The sequence below is a fragment of the Notamacropus eugenii genome, chromosome 2 (assembly GCF_028372415.1).
Source record: "Notamacropus eugenii isolate mMacEug1 chromosome 2, mMacEug1.pri_v2, whole genome shotgun sequence".
NCBI classification, from domain to species: domain Eukaryota; kingdom Metazoa; phylum Chordata; class Mammalia; order Diprotodontia; family Macropodidae; genus Notamacropus; species Notamacropus eugenii.
In genome coordinates, this window is record NC_092873.1 from 347,650,898 (window position 1) to 347,672,694 (window position 21,797).

General features: G+C 37.6%; 1 protein-coding gene across 2 annotated transcripts in view; it reads left to right on the top strand.

The window, feature by feature from the left end:
* NSF (N-ethylmaleimide sensitive factor, vesicle fusing ATPase) overlaps positions 1-21,797 on the top strand; it is a 209,903-nt gene that overhangs the window by 123,716 nt on the left and 64,390 nt on the right. For both annotated transcript variants that reach the window (XM_072645938.1, XM_072645939.1), the window contains 2 exons: positions 5,008-5,164; positions 6,485-6,618. In XM_072645938.1, coding sequence (XP_072502039.1) covers positions 5,008-5,164; positions 6,485-6,618 — 291 coding nt within the window. The remainder of the gene's footprint in view (positions 1-5,007; positions 5,165-6,484; positions 6,619-21,797) is intronic.

Sequence of the window (21,797 nt, forward strand, 5' to 3'; positions counted from 1 at the left end):
TACTGATGACTGGGACTTTAATGTGAAGGCAGTAAAAGGTAAAGATGGTGAGAAGTGTATGAAGGAGTGAGAGAGGCCAAGGATTTGTAGCCTATCCAGAAATTTCACATCTTTATATCATGAACATTTTCTTTAAGAAAATGAATGAATGAATAAATTAAAATGCATTTAGTAAGCACTTAGCACATGCCAAGCACTCTGAATACAAATAGAAAAGTAAGTCAATTCCTGTACTCTAGAAGCTTATGTTCAGTTAGGTGAAGACAATACATGTGGAAGAGTAGGGGGTAGAGGAAGAAGAAAGACACAGAGGAGGGTATGTTTGAAGTAGTGTAGGTTAGAGATGGCCAGGATGCATTATCTGTGTTGACCTGGTTCTGGACAAGGAAAGATGAAAGCTTACTTATCAAGCCCAGTGTTCCAGACATAGAAATCTATAGTCTTGGTGGGAGGCAGAGAGCTAGTTGTATAGCCTTCGTGATTTGGAAGTGGCCAGAAAGTGGTAAGCCCTGGACATAGTGAGCAACAAATAATATCACACACACAAAATGAAATTCCATTGAATGATTACATTTAAACAAGCAAGAAAAGACTCATTGTTGACTTGGGAAATTCCTAAATTAATTATCTGTGAAGTCAGATCATTGACTTGTCAGAACAAAGATCAGAATTAGTAAAAAGGTAGAAGAAAGAATATAGAGAAATAGAGAAAAAGATATAATTGAGATAATTTAATACTCACTTATTTAAATAACTAATTGATAATTAAAATGGGAAATGGAATTTAACTAATATAAATCAATTGCTACAACAAGAAGACCAGAAAAATCCAGAAAGTGCCTTAGCAGACTTTGACATATTTGCTAAGCAGAATTGGCAGCCAAAGACAATACTGGTTTAGAATGTAAATATATTGGTAAAATCTTTCAAAAAAAAAATGATGGATGATTATGAGCAGTATCATCTCATAATGCAGAGAGAAGCACCAGAGGGTAAAATCAGTTTAAAGAAAGCTTGACAGGAGACCCAATTTGAGGAAAGTTATCCAAATGGCATTTAAAGATGAATATGGAAGGCGATTATAAACTGAGGAAGAAAAGCTGCAAAGATTATGATGATAAACTTTTTGGCCCCAAGGACATTAGAACCACTGCACTTCGACTTTAGCATCACAGAATCAGATGTTTATAAGTGATGTAGAAATGGGGGAAGAAACCAACAAAAACAAAAGACCAGAAAAATGATCAAATTACACCAAATATATGTGGAGAATCTCCATTCTGGAAAAGACCACATTATGAGGGTATTGAGGAGTTGATGGACAAGTTATCATCTAAAGGATGGGAATATATTAAATGTGTATAGAATCTTACTAATACCTTGTTAAAGCGAGACCCAGCAGTGAGTACATCAGTAACTGCCAACCTATATGCTTAATTTCCCATTTTTATAAAATGTTTATGAGAGTCATCTATATATGAATTGAATTGAGAGCATTCTTATTGTGGGCATTTGTAGGGAACAAGTAGGTTTTTATGAGCAGTATTCACTGATAGACTACATATTTAACATTTCATAATTGCATGGAAAATATAGAGGATATAAGTCTCTATTATGCTTATTGTTTGATGGCAGAAAAAAGCTTTTGTTTCAGTAGAACAAAATGTTGCTTTAAAGACTCCTTTCTAACTAAAAGAAGCTGGTCAAAGGCTAGATATCTTCCATCTTGTCCTAAAGCACCTTTTTCCTGTCCTGGGAGTCTACCACTTCTGGGTACACTACATTCTCTCCTGCCTCAGGTGAGAAGAATGAGAAGAGAGCCAGACCTTCCTCTTTCTGGGTGCATGTACTCTGAAGGAGGTGGCAGGGGGTCAATCCAAAGACTCCCAAAAGACTTCCCCCTGCACTGGAATCTACCACTTGTTGCCATGCCACCTGAAAACCCGACTGAGTTCCATCTATGCCAGTATTCAAGGCAACTTCCACCTCCTGGTACCATTTGTGATATAGAGAATGACCACCACCTCCATCATTCAACAACTTCTCCTGAGGTTCATGTAGTTCATCCCTACCACACAGTCAAAATCTTGGTAGCTATTGTCTGCAGACCTTCAGGTCACTCCCCTAGTTTAGTAAGTTGAGTACATGGCCCACAATTTTTCTCTCCTCCCCAACTCCTGCCCTCATACTAGGGGACTTCAACAAACATACTTTCCCTCAAACTCCCTAAACACTCAGTTCCTCAACCTATTCACTTCCTCTGAGCTGCTCCTCCACCCCACTTTGGCCACACACACACAACCTAAGCTGGAACTGGACCCTCCCTGCTAGGCAGTCTTACTTTGCCTACCTTATTGCCTCACTATTGCGCTCTCCACAGTGGCTCTTCATTTTCATCCTTCCTCCACCCTTAGCAGAGAATTTTGCCTCATATTTTATAGAAAAAGAATAGTCATTTCTTGTGAACTCCCTCTTCTTTCCTCTTCCTCATTTCATCATTTAAATAATTTCTGCCCCTATCTTCTCAACCTTTTTTCTCGTGATGAGGTGGTCATACTCCTTAACAAGGCTAACCCCCCTACCTTCTCAAGTGATCCTAATCCATCCTATCTCTTCCAGCAGACTACCTCCTCTGTCATCCCCAGTCTGTCACTTATCTTGAATTTCTCCCTTACTACTGGTTCATTTCCTGTCTACAAACATACCAGGTCTCCCCATCTTCAAAAAAACCTCATTGTTTCATTTTATCCCTGCTGACTATCATCCTGTATCTCATCTGACCTTTGAAAAGGCCATCTATGACAGATGTCTCCACTTTCTTTCTCTCCACTCACTTTCTTCTTAACTGTTTATAATCCAACCTTATCATTCCACCAAAACTGCACTATCCAAAGTTGCTAATGATCTTAGTCTCATTCTCCTTGACCCTTCTGTGACCTTTGACACTGTTGATCACTCTCCTAATGGATAGTCTCTTCTCTCTAGATTTTTGGGACACCAGTCTTTCCTGGTTCTCCTACCTATTTGACACTCCTTTTCAATCTCCTTTGGTGGATTCTCATCCAGATCATGCCCTTTAATCTTAGGTATCTCCCAGGGTTCCATCCTGGACCCTCTTCTTTTCTCCCTCTATACTATTTCACTAGGTGATCTCATCACCTCCCATGGATTTAATTACCATCTCTGTGCTGATGATTCTCAAATCTACCCATCCTTCCCCAACCTTTTTGCTGAACTCCAGTTTCATAGTTCCAACTGCTTTTCAGACATCTTGAATGAAATGTCCAGTAAGTCATCTTAAACTCAGCCTGTCCCAAACAGAACTCATCTTTCTTTCAAACTCTCTTCTGCCTCTGCCTTTCCTGTTACTATCAAGGACAATGCCATCCAGTCTAGGAGTCATCCTGGATTCCTCATTATCTCTTATCCCCCACCTCCAATCCAAGCTATTGACAAAGTCTGTTGATTTTACCTTTGCAACATCTCTTAAATGTGCCCCTTTATCTCTGATACTGCCATTACTCTAATGTCAGCTTACTACTTACTACTGTAATCACCTTACCCCTGGATTGTTGCAGTAGCCTGCTGGTGAGTCCACCATTCCACTACAATCTGAGTCTTTCCTTACTCCAATCCATTCTCCATTCAGTAACAAAAGTGATCTTACTAAAGCACAGCTTCAACCATGTCAGTAAACCCTTCCTATTAGATCAGATATCCTGTTTTGTTTTCAAAGCCCTTCATAACCTAGCCCCCTGAAACCTTTCCAATCTTCTTACACCGTACTCCCTGACACCTACCCTTCAGTCCAGTAATACTGCACTTCTGGCAGTTCCATGAACCAGACATTCCATCTCTTGGCTTCGGGCATTCTCTCTGTCTGTACTCCATGCCTGGAATACTCCCTCCTTTGCTCCACCTACTGGTGTTCCTGGCTTCCTTTAAGTCCTAGCTAAACTGCCATCTTCTACAGGAAGCTTTTCCAAACTGTTCTTAATTCTAGTGCCTTCCCTCTATGAACTCTTTCCTATAAATCCTTTATGTAGTTTGTTTGTACTTGTTTGTTCGTATTCTCCCCATTAGACCGTGAGTTTCTTCAGGACAGGTGCTGTATTTGGCATCTTTTTGTATCCCAATGCTTAGCACCATGCCTGGCAAATAGTAGGTGCTTAATAAATGTTTATTGATTGACTGACAAGGTATCTTGTCATCGAAATACTGAAATCAAGATGGTGATTTATTAGCTAAATTTCAGCAAATACTTTTGTGTACTTATGGTGGATGGTAGTTTTAAAAAATGAGTATCATGATTTAACGAGTGCAGTCAGCAGTGTACCTCTTCCATTTGGATCTCTGCAACTTTGTGAGGTCTCTTCATCAGCTTTGGATTGGAGTAAATTAAACTTAGAACTAAATCTTCAAGATTTAAAAAAACATAGTGAAGCCTATTTGATCACACTGCTGTCCATGAAAATATTAATAACTAATATGTTTTGGGAAGCACAAAAATGTTTTTGTATTGTCAATAAATAAATAATTTGAAATAATGTTATTTTATCTCATTCTTAAATTTTTGCTTTGTTTTATAATGTACTCAATGTATTTGTACAATAGTACATGCTTATCATTTATAAATATATATTACATGTTTATATGTAGTATAATATTCATATGCATAAATATACAAATAAATATATTGAAGTATGTGATCAGAAATATTTTACTAATGGGGTGCAGGATCAAAAACATTTGAAAACCACTCCAAATCACTAAAAGTTGTATTAGGGGTTTTTTTTGTCCTAAGGGCAAAACGGTAAGTGGGCAATTACAACCCAGACTTTTGCTTTTAAGGCTTGTTACATTAATTCAAGGTAGTATTGGGCACTTTTAGTACACTGGTAATTGCTAATAATCTCCTGTGCCTTTTAAATGCTTTTCTTTCTTCCTTTCTTTCTTTTCTTTTATTCTGATGACTACTGTTCTTTGAACTACCCTTTTCCAAAACAGGCATTTGGAACAAACCAAGAGGATTATGCAAGTTACATCATGAATGGTATCATCAAATGGGGTGACCCAGTCACTAGAGTGCTAGAAGATGGTGAGCTGTTGGTGCAGCAGACTAAAAACAGTGACCGAACACCTTTGGTTAGCGTTCTTTTGGAAGGTAAGAAAAGATGATAGGCTGAAGTGTTAGTGGCAAAAAATAGAATATGAGAGTGATACAGAATCATAGCCTTTTTATGGAAACAGGTATTTTTAAATTAATCTGAGACTTTTTTTGGTATCTAAAATGATGTCTTTTACAATCATGTTACATATAACTTGACATTTTCCTGCTATTAGTAGTTTCATAGGATAGGATTTATGACACCTCCCTCCTCTAAACTCCTTTTTCACTTAAGATCCCTACTATCCACTATAGTTCTCTGTTACTTTCTAATTGTTTTGCAGTCTTTCCAACTGGATTATCTGTACCTTGAAGGTAGGAACTCTAGTTTTTTCTTGTGGCACCTCAAGGGTTTAGCCTACTGAAAGAGAGAAAGGGTGCCCCAAACCTACCTTATCAGTAATACAAATTCACTTTTGCCATGTGAGACAGATGAACAGAGCCTTTCTCAAGACAATTTTTCATAGCTTTCCATCATAAGCTCTGTATCTTGTAACATATAGGGAAAGTTGCATAATCTTATGGATAAAGTTTAGCGTCAGATGTGCTATCTGATATGTGCTATATGTGTGTGATTCTGGACTGGTCGTTTAACCTGCATGAGTCTATTTACTTGCAGTGTAGTCCAGGTGAGCGCCATGCAAAGTACTTGGTAAACTGAAGTATCACAAGTAGCAGATGATTGTCTGAGGAGGAAAGTTGGGTGATTAGCATCTTGGGGGCTAAAAAGGTTTTCCAACAGATTTTTATATTAATGAGTCTTTAAGAATAAATTTTTATGACAAAATCCCTTTCAAGAGTAAATTTTGTGACTGATCTTCAGAAGGAAAAGTGTTTTTTTTATTTTTTCAGTATGTCATCTTTGGGAAGGGAATTGGTTTTCTGATCACATCATTTTCCCTCACAACCATCAATTACAACATAAAACTTCTAGAACCAAGTAGTTTGACAGACCTACTATGGTGACAAGCATTAATATAGATTGAGACTTAGAAAGATTTTCATGGGGAGGAGGGCTAATAAAACAGTTTTAGTTAGAAAGTTTACATTTTATTTGTTTAATCAATTTTTTAAAAAGACTACAAATAAGAACATATTTTTAACCAGATATGGGGGAATGCTAATCAGTTTATTAAATATAGGTGCTGCTGAGACAGAATGGCTTCCATGAGATTGTGGCAGAAATGCTAGGGACTAGTTTAAGGCCCCAATACTCTATAATAAAAGTTTAAACTTCATTTTATTCTCCTTTGCTTAGCCCAGCATTTTGCTTTTTTTTATTATCCTAGCTGATGTGCTATGTCTTTATTTATGCAGGCCCTCCTCACAGTGGAAAGACAGCTTTAGCAGCAAAGATTTCAGAGGAATCCAACTTCCCCTTCATCAAGATCTGTTCCCCTGATAAAATGATTGGCTTTTCTGAAACAGCCAAATGTCAGGCCATGAAGAAGGTATCAAAATTTTTGCTTTAATTTTGTTTCCTTTTCTTTTGGTGTTATATATTTGTTGTAGCCACAAGATGCTTCTTGAATACAATATGGTCCCCTACCAAGTATCTGAAGTAATTCAGGGGAGAAATCATTTGACTATTTCAGAAATTATCAATAACTAATTTTGGAATGCACTCGCTGATTATTTTCTAATAGATTTAACTTGTTTTTTTTAAAGCAGATATTAAAGCTAGTTTTCATTCTTTGAGAATACATTCACTAAGGATAAGAGGAGGGATGGACATTGAGGGAGTACACAGGACTGTGCTGTTTAGCATTTGAAATGGAAAAAAAATACCATGCTATGATGTGCAAACCAGATGAAAGTGATAATATTGTCATCTTACCGTGAACAAAAACTGTCAAATCGAAGAGCAGAGAAGTATTGTTATGAGAGTATTCTCAGCTGCTCGAAGCTGCCTACAGCAACTTACAGCTGTCTTCTCTTCCTTTTACACTCTTTCCTTACATGCATAATTAAGGACTGTTACCTTCTATAACTGAACACCGAAGTGTCAACGAATAGAAAGACAGAGTAGAATCTCAGTGCTAGAAAATGACCTTGAGAGATCATTTGGTCCAGTTTCTTGTCTTCAAGAAGGTGAGAATCTCAGTTATACAAGGATGGCTTAGTGTTTATTCTTTGAAAAAAAGAGAGAAAGAAGGAATGGAAAGGGAAAAATAAGCTCCAAGGATAGGGACTTCCACTTACTGTCTGGTAGCCAATATTTTCTTTGGTATTCCCATATGCTCACCCAACATCCCTACATAGAAAGCATGTGAATTTCTTTCCTGCCTCAGAGACTTGCTTCCTCTATGTCCCTGTGCAAGTCACTTAACCCTCTCCTAGCCTCAGTTTACTCATCTGTAAAGTGGAGATGATAATAACAACACCTAACTCATGGGGTTATTATGAGGATCAAATGAGATAATATGAGTAGCACTTTGCAAACCTTAAAGAGCACCACATGGATGTTAGCTATACTTATTATTCAACTTGATTCTATTTTCTCTCATTTGTCTTTATAAGGATATGAACAATAAGACAAGGAAATGTGTGATATTTTGGATTTGAGGGACACTAGTCTTAAGAATTGGATTGCTACCTAGTGAAATAGTCCAAGATACTTTTCTTTTATCATTGCTTCTAGAGCAAGAATTCGTAAATATGTGGTCCAGGATTACCTCAAGTGTTTCTTTAGGGAGCAGGTAGAAGAGAGAAAATGGCATATGAGAAGAGATGAATGTGAAAAATTAGCCTTTTGTTTCGGTAGGTTGCAGACAATTGTTTCTGGGCAATCTGGAATGCATTGTTGGGTAGGGTTTGTGTCCAGATTTATTTTCATTAACTATGTCCTGACCAATTATTTGTAGACTATTGAAGGGTTAAGTATATAATATGGGTTCTGTCTGGTCCAAAGTTCCATCAGAACTTTGGAATCCTTGTTTGTATTAGAAAAAAAATGTTTAAAGAACCAAGGAAGCAAGAGATAGTTATAGAAACCTAAAAAAAAAACCCAAAACCCAGAATCAATAAGCATTTACTAAGCCTTTAATATGTGCTATAAACTGTGCTTAGCACTAAAGGTACAAAGAAAGGCATTAACAGCACTTGCTTCTAAGGAGCTCATGGTCTTTATTTTTGCACAGTGTAGTGAGGGGGAGAAGGAGGGGTTAGGTTGTTTATTTTCAAAACAGTGTCAGTGAATACAAAATCAAATCTAGGAGTAAGCTAAGGTAGAGGGTGTGTGTATATGTGCGTATAGGTATGCATGTATGTATGTGTGTGCTGTTTGTGGTGTGTGTGTATGTGTGTGTGTTTAGTTAGGGGTGGGGAGTGAGGAATGACTTCTCTTTCTCCCCATCACATATTTTTGTTTCCCAATAAGATTGCTCTTCATTTTTAACTCCATTTCCCATACTCGTAATATATAACAGCAACCAATCACTACCAACCCATGCCTCCTTCTACTCCCACTTCCCTTAGGAGAGATTGGGGAAGAACAAGGTAATATTTGCGTGTAAGGAAGGTTGGCTGCATCCTGAAAGACTCAGAGCCTGGCATCTACAGTATAGGGTATCTAGAAGATCCATTAAACACCAGAGCAGATGTCAGAGCAGCTTTCTTTCTGGAACACCCCTGTCTAGCCCTAACTCACATGACAGAGGGCCTATTAAAGCCCCATTCTCATAGGTCTAGATGAAAGGGTAACTGAGATAATTGACTAAGTTACTTCTTCCCTATGGTCAATTCCATCTCCCAAACCCTCCTTCCTAATGCCCAGAGCCTTTATCTCTTCCTCCTATCATTTTAAGCAGTTCCTCTAACATTAATGTGATACTCGAAGATATAAGACTTTTTAAAATTTCTTTTAAAAACACCAACCTGAAGCATATGAAGCAAGTAACTTATATTCTAATGGAATTCCATAATATGGATGTAAATTGGTCCATGTAGAGTAGGTGGAAAATAACCTTAAAACGGAAGGTGTTAGAAGCTGAGATGAGCAGGCAACCAAGAAGGGCTTCCTGCTGAAGGTAGAATTTGAGCTGAGTCTTACAAGAAACCAGGGATTATAAGAGGGAGAGGAAAGAACATTTCAGATTTGACAAATAGACAGTGCAATGGTATAAGGAGAACAGAAGGAATGATGTGTGTGAATAACAGCAGGTAGGCTCCAAGGCCAAACTTGCCTGTTACTCCAGTTATCTTTAGATTTCCTAATTTGACATTTCAGTCCCTTACAATGAGTGTGACATCGTGTGTGTGTGTGTGTGTGTGTGTGTGTGTGTTATTTCTAGAGATATTGTAAGTGTTCATACAGTTGAACAGCTTCGACCTCTTCAGAATCAGTGATTGGAACATAGACTTATATTACTGTGATACTGAACTTGTATTTGAAGAGATATCATTTGGTCAGTTTGGATATTATACCCTTACTGCTTTTCACACCTTTTACTGACTATGAGAACTGTTCTATCTTTTCTAACAGTAGTAGTTTCTTGCCCAAAGTAATAAATGTAATGATCACCTGAATTAAATTCACCCATTTCTATCCATTTAAATATTAAACATACTGACCCTGAAGAGAGTGATGTTTACTCTTTCTGTCTCCTGTTTGTCTATATCCAACTTAACCTTGGTTCATAGATCTTACATTTCAGCTTCCTATGCAATAGTGATTTTTACAACATCAGATTTTCCTTTGTCACCAGACACATCTGAAACTGAACTTCCTTTTGGCTTTGGCCCAGCAGCTTCGTTCTTCCTGGAGCTACTTTATAGTGGTCATCTGCTCTTCTCCAGTTATGTGTTAGACACCTTCCAACTTGACCTGCTCATCTTATGATAGTATTTTTTTTATCATTTTAATACTGTCCATGGGGTTTTCTTGGTAAAGATACTAGAGTGGTGCACCATTTCATTCTCCAGTGGATCACCTTTTTCTGAACTCTCCACTTTGACCTGTCCATCTTGGATAAGCCTTCACAGCATAGTTCAGTTTCATTGAGCTACACAAGCCTCACCACCACAACAAGGCAGTGATAAGGAGGGGCATCATACCTTAGGATAAGGGAAATCAAAAGTTTCTCAAGACAACTAATATCTAGAAATATAGGAGAGCACTCAATGAAAGAAGAAATTTTTAGGTAAATGGGGAAAAATGACCATGGGGAGGGAAAAAATTAATAGTGAATTGCACAGTCAGGAAGGGGCATTATCTTCTGATCACCTGCAGGAATGGTATTTCTAAGAGTGAGGCATGAAAGAGAAAGGGATCCAGGGGGCAAGATTTGCAAGACACTAATATAGAAATTGTTTAGAAGAACAAATCCAAAGTAGCCACCTTGGAATCTTTAATTCCAGGAGGAATAGAGGAACTAAAGAAGTACTAATAAGTATAAGGGCCATGAATCAAAGGGAAAAAAAAATAAAAAATAAATGGGGAAGATGAGGGAAAGAAAGAGGGATGATTTTGAGGTAAATGTAATAAGTTCTACAGTGGACATATTGAGTTTCAGGCACATATAAAGACATCAAACTTGAAATAGACTGGCAATTGGGTGATGTAGCAGTGGAACTCAGGAGAGAGACCAGTGCTAGATAAATAGATCTGTGAATTGTTTGTATTTAGATTATAATTGAACCAATGGAAGCTGATGAGATCGTCAAGTGAGATAGTATACAGAGAAAAAATAAGAGGGCCCAGGACAGAGCTTTGGGTTGACATGGATGGAGATTCAGTAAAGGACACTAAGAAGGAACAGTCAGAGAAGAAAGAGGAGAACAAGGGAGCAGAATCAGAAAAACCCAGAGAGGAAAGAGTATCTAAAAGTCGGTCAGCAGTGTTGAATGTTGCGGAGAAGGCAAGAAGCATAAAGAATGAGAAAAGGTCATTAGATTTGACAGTTAAAAAGAGCATTGGTAATTTTGGAGGGGTATTTTCAGTTGAAGAATGAGATCTTATTGAGTTGGACCTGTCCTTGTGAAATGTCCACTTAGAAGGCTGTTGTGAAAGCCCAGGCAAGAGGTGACACAAAGTGTTTAGTTTAGACTCTTTAGAAGAAAATGAGAGGTAAGAAAGTAGAGACAACTCTAATCAATAACTTTTTCAAAGGAATTTTTCTTTTTTTACTATACATTTTATTTTTCCCCCAATTACATATTAAAACAATTTTTTAACATTTTCTAAAATTATTCTGAGTTCCAAATTCTGTCTGTCCCTCCCTCCCAAGAAAAGATATAGAATGGTAGGCAATGGATATGGTAGTCTCTTCAGGATTTTTTAAAACATTAAACTCAGCATTTATTCAACAGCTCCTGTATGCATGACTACCTTAGTTTCTGGCATAGTCCCTGTTTTTCTTCTGTATTTTAGCATTTTTCCTCACTTAATAGTATCTTATTTTTTTCAATTACATGTACAGATAGTTTTCAACATTCGCTTTTATATGATTTTGTGTTCCAATTTTTTTCTCCCTCTTTCCCTTCCCCCACCCCACAACAGCAAGTAATCTGGTATAGGCCATACATGTTCAATCATATTAAATATATTCTAACATTAGTCATATTGTTGAAGAATCAAGCACAAAAGGAAAAAACCACAAGAAAGAAAAACAAAAAAAGAGAAAATAATATGCTTCAATTTATATTTAGACTCAGTTCTTTCTCTGGATGTGGATAGCATTTTCCATCATGAGTCTTTTGGAATTGTCTTAGATCACTGTATTACTGAAAAGAGCTAAGTCTATCAAAGTTGGTTATCATGCAGTGTTGCTATTACTATGTACAATGTTCTTCTGGTTCTGCTCACTTCACTCAGCATCAGTTCACATAAGTCTTTCCAGGTTTTTCTGAAATCAGGCTGCTCATCATTTCTTATGGCACTATAGTATTCCATTACATTCATATACCACAACTTGTTCAGCAATTCCCCAGTTGATGAACATCCCCTCAAATTCCAATTCTTGGCCACCACATAAAGCACTGCTATAAATATTTTTGTACTTGTAGTGTACAGACCTAGTAGTGGTATTGCTGGATCAAAGGTAATGCATAGTCAGTGGTCATGTCTTATCATTTCTACCTTTGTAACATCTCTTGTATATTTCCTTCTCTTCTCAGACATTGCTGCCACTTTGGTGCAGACCTATATCACCTCACACCTAGACTGTTTCATTAGCATGCTGGTTGGTCTCCCTGCCTTGTGTCTCTCCCTGCTGTAATCCATCCATTAGCTGTCAAATTGATTTTCCTAAAACATAGCTCTGACTATATCACAACCCTCCCTCCCCTCATCAAGTTAACTCCAGTGGCTCCCTATTACCTCCATAATCAAATATAAAATTCTTGTTTGACTTTTAATGTCTTTTATAACCTGTCTATCCCCTTCCTACCTTTCTAGTCTTACACCTTCCACTCCTTCATATATTTTTGAGTCTAGTGATACTGGCCTCCTTGATGTTCTTTGAACATGGCACTCCATCTCTACTCTGAACCTTTTCATTGTCTGTCCCTTATGCCTGGAATGCCTCTATCTCCTTCCTCATCTCTTCCTCATTATTTCCCTGGCTTCAAATCTCAGCTTAAGTCCCATCTTCTACAAAAGCCTTTTATAGGCTTCTTTAATCTCAGTGCCTTCCCTCTGAGACTGCTCTAAATTTATCCTGTTTATATCTTTTTTTGTACAAAGTTGTTTATAGTTGTCTCTCCTGTTGGACTGTGAGCTGCTTGAGAGCAGAGGCTGGTTTTTTGTCATTTCTCTGTATCCTTAGTACTTAGTATCTGGCACATCTTAGGTGCTTATTAGTGCTAGTTGACTGATTCAGCATGATTTTATAATTTCCTAGTTTTGTTCAGCAGCATATGAGTAGGATCAAAGGAACTGAATGGTGAAAATAATCTAGGGTTGTGGTTTGACAAGGTTTGGTTGGTATTTGGACAAGGGAACAAAGGATTCGATAGTATAGTCTAGTGCTGGGTGAAACTGGCTCACCAAGCAGTTGGGATTCAAAAGGGAAGACAGTGTATCCAGCAGAGGGGTAAAGGTCTGGGATAATAGAGGTTCTTAACCTGGGGTCCTCGACACCCAAAGAGTCTGTGGATAGATTTCAGGAAATTCATGAACTTCAATGGAGAAAAAAAAAATATTACATCTTTATTTTCATTAACCTTTGGTTTCCTTTTTAATCCTACATATTTTATGTATTTTTTAAAGGCATTCTTCTAAGAAAAGGTCCATAAGCTTTATCAGAATGCTGAACAGACACAAAAATAGTAAGGGCTCTTGGTAAAAAGGGTTTGGAGATCATGATAAGGACAAAGAATAGGTTTAGAAGGACGAAAGCATAGGGAGAGATGGGATGATAAAACATTATGATTTTGAAGTTTCCAGGTTCTTGAGCACAGAAGTGGAACACTTGAAGTCTTGGCAAGATCAAGGATATGACCATCTCTGTGTATGGCTAAGGTGGAATGGATCACTGGTGTTGAATAGATTGAGAAACTAAGAAGTTGGGATATATGAAAAAACATCAACATGTATTTTGAATACCCATAGAATGAGGGCAGAAATTGAAGTGACATGGAAATTGTGAACCAGAGACAACTCATTGGGGAAGGAAGGAAGACCTGGAGAGGTGGGGACTCAATAAGAAATGGTTGATAGAATCTGGATTCTATGAAAAATTTGAATTGCATAAATTTCAGAGAAAGAAAGATTGCTAAATGTTGGCAACAGAGGGAGGGAGAATCTGATAATACCTGTGGGGAACAAGGAAAATAGTGATTTACTCACCCTAATCAGTGAGTTTGAAGTACAAATCAAAATACAGCCAAAGTACAGGGGAAAGCTGTCCAGGGATGCAGTTACCATACTAGGGGAATCGGGTCTCAGCAAATGCCAGAAGATAGAAGGAGCAAGAGAAGAACCGTTGTTAGTTAAGAAGTTTGTTGATGATGGAGTTCCAGAAGGCACAACTGAAGCAGCAGGCAGATCTAGAGAGATTGGGGTAGATAGAAATGTAGGAGTAGACAGCTAGTTTTAAGGGTAAGATTCTGTTCTTTGGCAGAAGTGAGGAGAGTAAAAAGGAGTGGTATCCATAGGATACCAGTGGGAAATGAATCCTGAAAGAGCAACAGTGAAGGGGACTGATGATGAAGAGAAGCCATTAGATGGTTCACAGTTGATCTTCCTGGTTTCGGCATAGCCCATGTCAGTTGCCTGTTGTGCCTTGTTGCTGTGTCCTAGAAGAGGTCTTCTGGAAATCCATCTTATGGTAGGCATGAATAGGAGCCTGTTGTCTCCTGGGGTGGCTTGAAGTATGCCTGATGATACTGTGAACTTCATGTGGTCTGCAGACCCGCCAAAGAGACAAGAGATGGTTCCCCCCACTTTGGTTGTGAACTCATTGAAGATATAGCTTATTACTTAATTTTTACAAATATCTCCAGTATATACGTTATACTTAAAGATTATTTAATTGAATTTGGTTGAATTATCAACAAATCAAGTCAGCAAGAATTTATTAAGCACTTACTACTTATTCCCAGTCACTGTGCTAAAAAGAAGATAGTCATGCAGTGTGGCTAGTGATTTCTGAGGAGATGACTCTTGTTCCTCTTAGACAGTCAGTGAATTAGGACCCCCAAGAAGTATTTTTGCTACTTATTATGTATCGTTTAGCTGAAGGATTAAGCATGAAAAAAACTCTATAAACTTATGTTCATTATAAAATCCATCTAACTGAAAAATTAATTCTAGTCAATTTTCATTTTGATATAATTGCATTTCCACATATCTCTCCCATATAAATGTTCAGAAGCAATAGTTATTCTTCTTCTCTGATGTTGTTTACACCAAGGTTTTTATAGATGCCTGTTTCTATTTTACATATGTCTTTTTTTTGAGTTGTGGGTGGAAGGAGTCCTACTTTTCTATAAAGTTTACCAAATTATTTTAGTCTGGGGCTAGGATCAAAGGTACTTTGTAAGTATAAGATATTATCATTTTTATTATTTTAATCTCTTGCAAATTGACTTGAGGGGGAAGGGAATGTGTGTTGATTTTAGAGGCTTAAATGGTTAAATTAATGACTTAATAACTTATGATTTAATCTTTAAGTTGTTGAAGCCTTTCAAGGTAGAATTTAAGTGAGTGGAGGGCCAAAGAATATAAAAATAGATGTCTATACAAGCTTACTCAAAGTTATTCAGGCTTATGATTCACACTGTCTGGATCTTCCATGTACCTTAAAGGTATAAAAAACTTTTTCTGCTCCAACTCTATAAAAAATTTAGGATCATACCAGATCAGTTCTTTTTTTGGATCTACCTGGGGGTAGAGGAGGATAAACATTTTCTACCCTGTAACTTAAATATATAACAGAGAAAAAATGAAACAAAGATGTCTCAGGAATATATTAGAAATATTGCAAAATCTCCCCCCATGAATAGTTTCCACATTGTTGCTTAATGATAGGTTGACAAAGACCCTGAGGGCTGAAACCAGTCCAAAGATGCGAGTTTTCTAGGTTGTAAAAGATCTTCTCTTTTTGAAAGGGAAATACAAAAGGCATTCTTTGATATTTCTGATTTATCTTCCACCAATGGCCCTTTTTCTTCACAAATATAAGGAGATATTTAAAATGTTGACTTTTCAGACAATGAGTGACTTACTACATTTTACAGTTCTTGAGAGGGTGATTTCTTTAACTTCTTATTAAGGGTATAGTGACTGAATGTTCATTTTCAGAGAATTTTTGGTACTTTACAGGCATTGTACTTTGTAAAATTCAGAATTATAGGAAATAATGAACTCATGAATTTATTATAGAGAAGCCCACCTGAATTGATGGCAGTATAGAAAAAAATTTATCATTTTATTACTTTAAAAACATTTTAAAAGAACAACTAGAAAATTATAAAACAAATGTCATTTCCATAAGCAAAGAAGGCCTGAAAATGGGGCTTGTAAATGAAACTATAAATCTACAAATAGCTTATTCCTTTTAATGTATATTAAATTTTAAATGATCCTGGTTTTCCCTGTTTATTTTTTAAATGTTCTATGGATGGTCTGTTATCTGTCCTCTTATTTTTTTGTCTCCTTTCCCCTCCTCCCACTTTTTTTTTTCTTGTAACAAATATATAGGCAAGCAAAACCAATTTATGTTATAATATTCATGTCTGAAAATGTGTGTCCATCACCTCTCCCACAAGTGTTTTTATCCACAGTCATCTAGAGTCATGATTGGTCATTGTGTAGATCATAATTTTTATGTCTCAAAGCTGTCTTTTTTTAGTGTTGTGGTCATTTCATAAAAATCCCTCTTGGTTCTGCTCACTTTACCCAGATCATTCCAGGTTTCTCTGAATCCAGCCCTTTCATCATTTCTTAGGGTGCAGTAATATTCCAGCACATTCATATAACATAACTTGTTTATCCATTTCCTAGTTAACCACCTACTTTGTAGGCCTTTGTACCACAGAAAGTGCTTCTGTAAACATTTTTTGTGCATGTGCATTCTTTGGGAGGAGTATGCCTAGAAGTATCACTAAATCAAAGGGTATGGAGTCACTTTGGGATATAGTTTCACTTTGCTTTCCACAATGGTTGGACCCTTTCACAGCTTTACCAGAGCTATATTAGTATGGTCTTCCTCCAACAGTCTCTCCAACAATTGTCATTTCCCTCATTTGTCATCTTTGACAACCTGACAAGTGAGTGAAAGGTAGAACCTCATAGTTGTTTTAACTTGCATTTCTTTTATTAATGATTTGAAGCATTTTTTCATATTTTTGTGGATAGCTTTCATTTCTTCATTTGAGAACTGACTTCATGTGTTTTAGCTCCAAATGTTCATATGGACTATTTGTGCCCAGCCCAGGGTAGAGCCTTCGGAGCTCATCTTGATCTGATCTGCCACAGTTGGACACACCGTAACTTGATCCTGACAAAATGATGTCATTTTGGTCCTCCTCGAGCATGGGGAATGATTTTTATACTTATATATTTGTGTCAGTTGCCTTTATTAAAGGCTAACTGTATGCCAGCACTTTGCTAAGTACTGGGGATACCAAAGAAGACAAAATAATCCCTACTTTCAAGGATCTGACATTCCAATAAAGGAGACAGATATGAAAATAATTTGGTATATACAAAGTATATGGAAGGTCACCTCAAAGATAAAGCTAGGGTGACAGAAACAGACCTCTTGCAGGTCAAGTTTGAGCTAAGTTTTGAAGGGAGTTAGGGAAACTAAGGTGGAGGAGATGAGGGAGAGTATTCCAGGTATGTGAATAACCAGTGCAAGGGCATGGAGACAAGAGTACTGTACGTGGGGAGCAGCAAATAGGCTAATATGGCTATTATTGTATGGAGAACAGAATTTTTAGAGGGGACTGTTTTTGTTTTCTTTGGCATACCTAGTATTTAGCATAGTATCTGGTACATGGTAAGTGCTTAATAAATGCTTGTAGATTGATTCATTGATTCTTGTGGACCATTGTTAAACTTTTCCATTTTTTTAAACCAGTATCAAATTTCTTTGATGATTACAGCTATGTAGTATAGTAGGAAATCTACTACTGCTATACTCCCTTCCCTCCCACGTTTTTTTCATGATCCCCCATGAAATTCTTGACTTTTTTTGTTTATTCAGATGAATTTTTTCCATTTTCATCTAGTTCTTTGAAGTAGTCCTTTGGTCATTCTATATGGCATGAAATCTCTAAATTAACTTAGGTAATATTGGTATAGTTTTTATACCATGGCATAAAAATGAATCATTAATTCCTCTCCACATTTCTTACAAAAAGCAAGAGGCCAGTATTTGACCCCACCCTCTACCTCAATCCCTGACTTCTTTCTCAGTTTCCTGGTTGCCCACTGTTGCTTCAGACCTCTACTAGTCTCTTTCTGCTTCTCTTTGCACAGTTTTCAGTCTGGAGCTTGTTACATCCTCTGCTATGGCTTTAACAGCCTGCAGTAGAATATGAGAGATCATTTTGGTCTCAGGCCTCTTACACTGCCCTCCTAAGATTAGTATTAAGGTGCTGAGTTTGCTCTGTCTTCTATTCTGACTCCCAGTGCTCTCAGGAGTATACAACCATGCCCCCTTTCCCTGTGTAGCGACCTCTCTGGAGGGCAGTTCTGTCTCTGTTCATGTTCTGACAAGCCAAGGCCAGGATCCAGCTCCAGACCCACAATTATTAAAACTGATGCTTCCTTGGGATGCCCATGTTTAGAGTACTGGAAAACTTTAGATCCATTCATAGGAGTTTATATTCCTTTCCTTCCCCACATCTGCCAATTTCTGGCTCCTATATTTGGAGCTAGTTTCCCCAGAATGACCCTCTCTTTGCCTCAGTTGCTTCTGTGTTTACCTGATCTGACTTTGTCTTCTCTTGTTGAGTCCCTCTGCCTTGCCCTCACCTCCTTCTGGCCATCTTTCTGTGCAGTTCTGCACTGGATTGGCTTCCAGTTCTTTTCAAATTTCTTTACCATTGATTTTTCTTGAGCTGTTTTCAGTTTATGTGGGAGAGGTGGGCTTCTCTGTGACTTTATATGATGCCATCTTAACCAGAGAAATCTTTATTTTATTACTTTTGAATACATATAGATTAAGCCAAATACATATTATCTTGTGATGTTTTAGGATCATAGATTTAGAGCTGAAAGGGACTTTAGAGGTCATTAAGTCCAGTCTCCATCATTTTACAAACTAAGAATCAGGGCTAGAGAGTTTCAGTAATTTGTCCAGGATCCCTTAGCTAGTAAGGGTTTGCGAGAAGATTTGATCCCAAGTCTTCCTAAATTGAGTCCCAGAATTCTGTCCAGTCTCCTTTGGGCCTGTTTTAATGAGTAGATACAAATAATTTGTAATTGGTATCTTAATTGCTTGGGATCCTACTAAATCACTTGAAAATTTTGCTTTCTTAAGTAGTTTACACTTTCATCCTTCAGTACTTATTGGCAAACCATTCAGAGATAGCAGGAAAAAACTCATATTTGTCATGTGATCATAAATGTTAAATTAGTGAGATTTTACTATTTAGTATTGGCTTATAGCAATGATGGAGAAGCCAATGTTTAATTCCTTTCAGCAAACATTTATTAAATGCTTACTATATGCAAGGCACTATGCAAGACACTGGGAAGAAAAGCAAACAATGGCTCCTGCCCTTAATGAGCATACGTTTACTAAGGGGAGGTTCCAGGAGAGTGGTACATGAGTAGGGGCAGAGTACTATATAGCCTAGGAAGGAGGATCAGAAGGAGGCTTCTCAAAGAATGAGGCTCTTGGACTGAATATTTTTAAAAATTAAGGATTCTCAGAGGCATAGGAGAGGAGTGTATTCCAAGGATAGGCCTTGGGAAGGCACAAAGCTTAGAAATAGAATGTTTTTAAGTTCAAGAGCTTCTCTTACTTTTTCCTTCCTACTCGAAAACTCCATTTCTGCTCACGCATTTAAGTACTAATAGTTTGCTTATCCTTTTTTTAAAATATGTTATGGGAAAATACATAGGGCTATAGCTTCCATGTTAAAGATGAACAGTTGGTATAGTTAATGGTAAGATTATATAGCCAGACTTCCAGGTCACATAAACAACAAGATGACAGACTAGATATTTTCTCTGTTCCCCATGACCTCTCAAACCTCTCCAAAACAGAAATGATTCACCAAAGATAAAACAACTTCAGCTCTTTCCATGACCTAGAACACCTAGAATCCAAAAGAAGGTAAAAAAATTAAACCCCAAGAACTGACTCTCATTGACCCTGCATTCATTCAGCATTCCTCCTCCATCTTAATAAAGACACGCTAGTAAACTCAAGCTTACATCAGAACTCACCCTTAAACCCCAGCCTCCCTCTCTCTTTCCAGTGCCTTGGAGACCCCAGTCCTAGGCTGCAGAAGTTTGCTCAGGCCTCAGCAGCTTAGCCACAGCCTTTCAGAATCAAAAGTCTGCCAGGTGCAACAGCCAGAAGCACCAGTACTACATAGCCCTGAACTGCAGGTCCTGGGGAGAGCAGTGTCTGAACTGCCATGCTAGGTCAGAGAATAGAGGAATAGAGGGAGTGGGACAGGTCACCAGGAACGGATGCTGTGCAGTGCTCCACAAAGCCAGAGGGAAGGAGCACAGCATCCACCCGAGGTCACTTCTGATCATTCAAAAGTCATTTGGGGCAGAGACAGACTAGTGAACTCTGAATTTCCCAGGGTGAAAGGAGTCTGAGATGCTTTGAGATCCAGTCCCCAAGGAAAACACATTCAGAGGAAAAGAAGTCAGAAACTGAAGGATAAGAAAAATAAGGGGGAAAAGACTGAAAGTACCAAAAATTTCAGAAAGATGAAATCTCAAAGACCTTGAACAGATAAATCAAGAAAAATAATAGTAGAACAGAAGGAAATATGGCCTCCAGATACAGTAAATGACTTCAGGCATCTATGAGTAAATACTGCAAAATAAAGGAAAATGATGCAATACTTGATGGGACAGAAGACCCTGTGGAATTTGAGGAAAATATGAAACTACAACATGCTATTCCTAAGTGATTTCAAAGAGAAATGAGAATTATGAGAGCAGAATTTATATCCTGCACCAAAAAAGATAATGAGCAAAAGAGAAAAACTTCAGTCTGCAATGGCAAGCCTTACCAAAGAGCAAGAGAGAGCAGTAGGTTGGAAATTCAAAAACACAGAAGAGCAACCTTGAATAAGAGAAGCAAAAACCAAGAACATTAAAAGAAAATATGCTCCCTGTGCAAACCAAACATAGTGATCTTAAAATGAGGAGGAAATAGAGGCAGCCTAAGGCTCAGGGGTCTCCCAGAAGAACAGAATGGGGAAAAAAAACCTTAAACAAATAAAAAAGAACCTTAGCGCCATAGTGAAGGAAGTCATAGAAAGGAACTTCCCAGAACTTTTGAACACAGAAAATTAAATTCCAATTGAAAGAATTCATAGATCACTTCCAGAAAAAAAAAAACAAACAAACAACTTAAGGCTACAAACTCCAAGACACATAATGGTTAAATTTAAGAATTCAATTAAAACACAAGTTCTAAAAGCTATCAGGAGACCTTCAAATACAAAGGAATGAACACTGGAATAACACACCCACTAAAAACAGGAGGAAGGAATGGAATATAATGTGTTATGAAGTACAAGGGAGTTCAGGATACAGTCCACAGTGACCAGTCCTGCAAGTCTAAGTTTAACCTTACAGGATAAAAGAGAGAAATTCTTTACTAAAGAAAAGTTTGAAACCTTTTTAGAAAGAAAACCAGAACTTGAAACTTAAACTCTCCAAACAACAGATATGCAGGGAGAGTAGTAAATAAATATAACAGGCAAGGACAGCAACAGAATGAAGACATATGGAACAGTAAGAGACTTCATTCTCAGCATACCCAGTGGGGTGAAAATATAAATCTGATAGAGGTAACAGTGAAAAGACAGGAAGGTGGTATTATTATTGTACAGAACCTAGCAATACCTTGCCTGCAGGTGAGTGCTTGTTTTGTGGAACCACATCACAGTATGGGAGGGTACACAGAAGGGAGGGAGGAAGCAGGAGGATAAAGAGGAGCGACTGATGTGCCAATGAAGGGCCAGCAATGAGAGGAAGGTA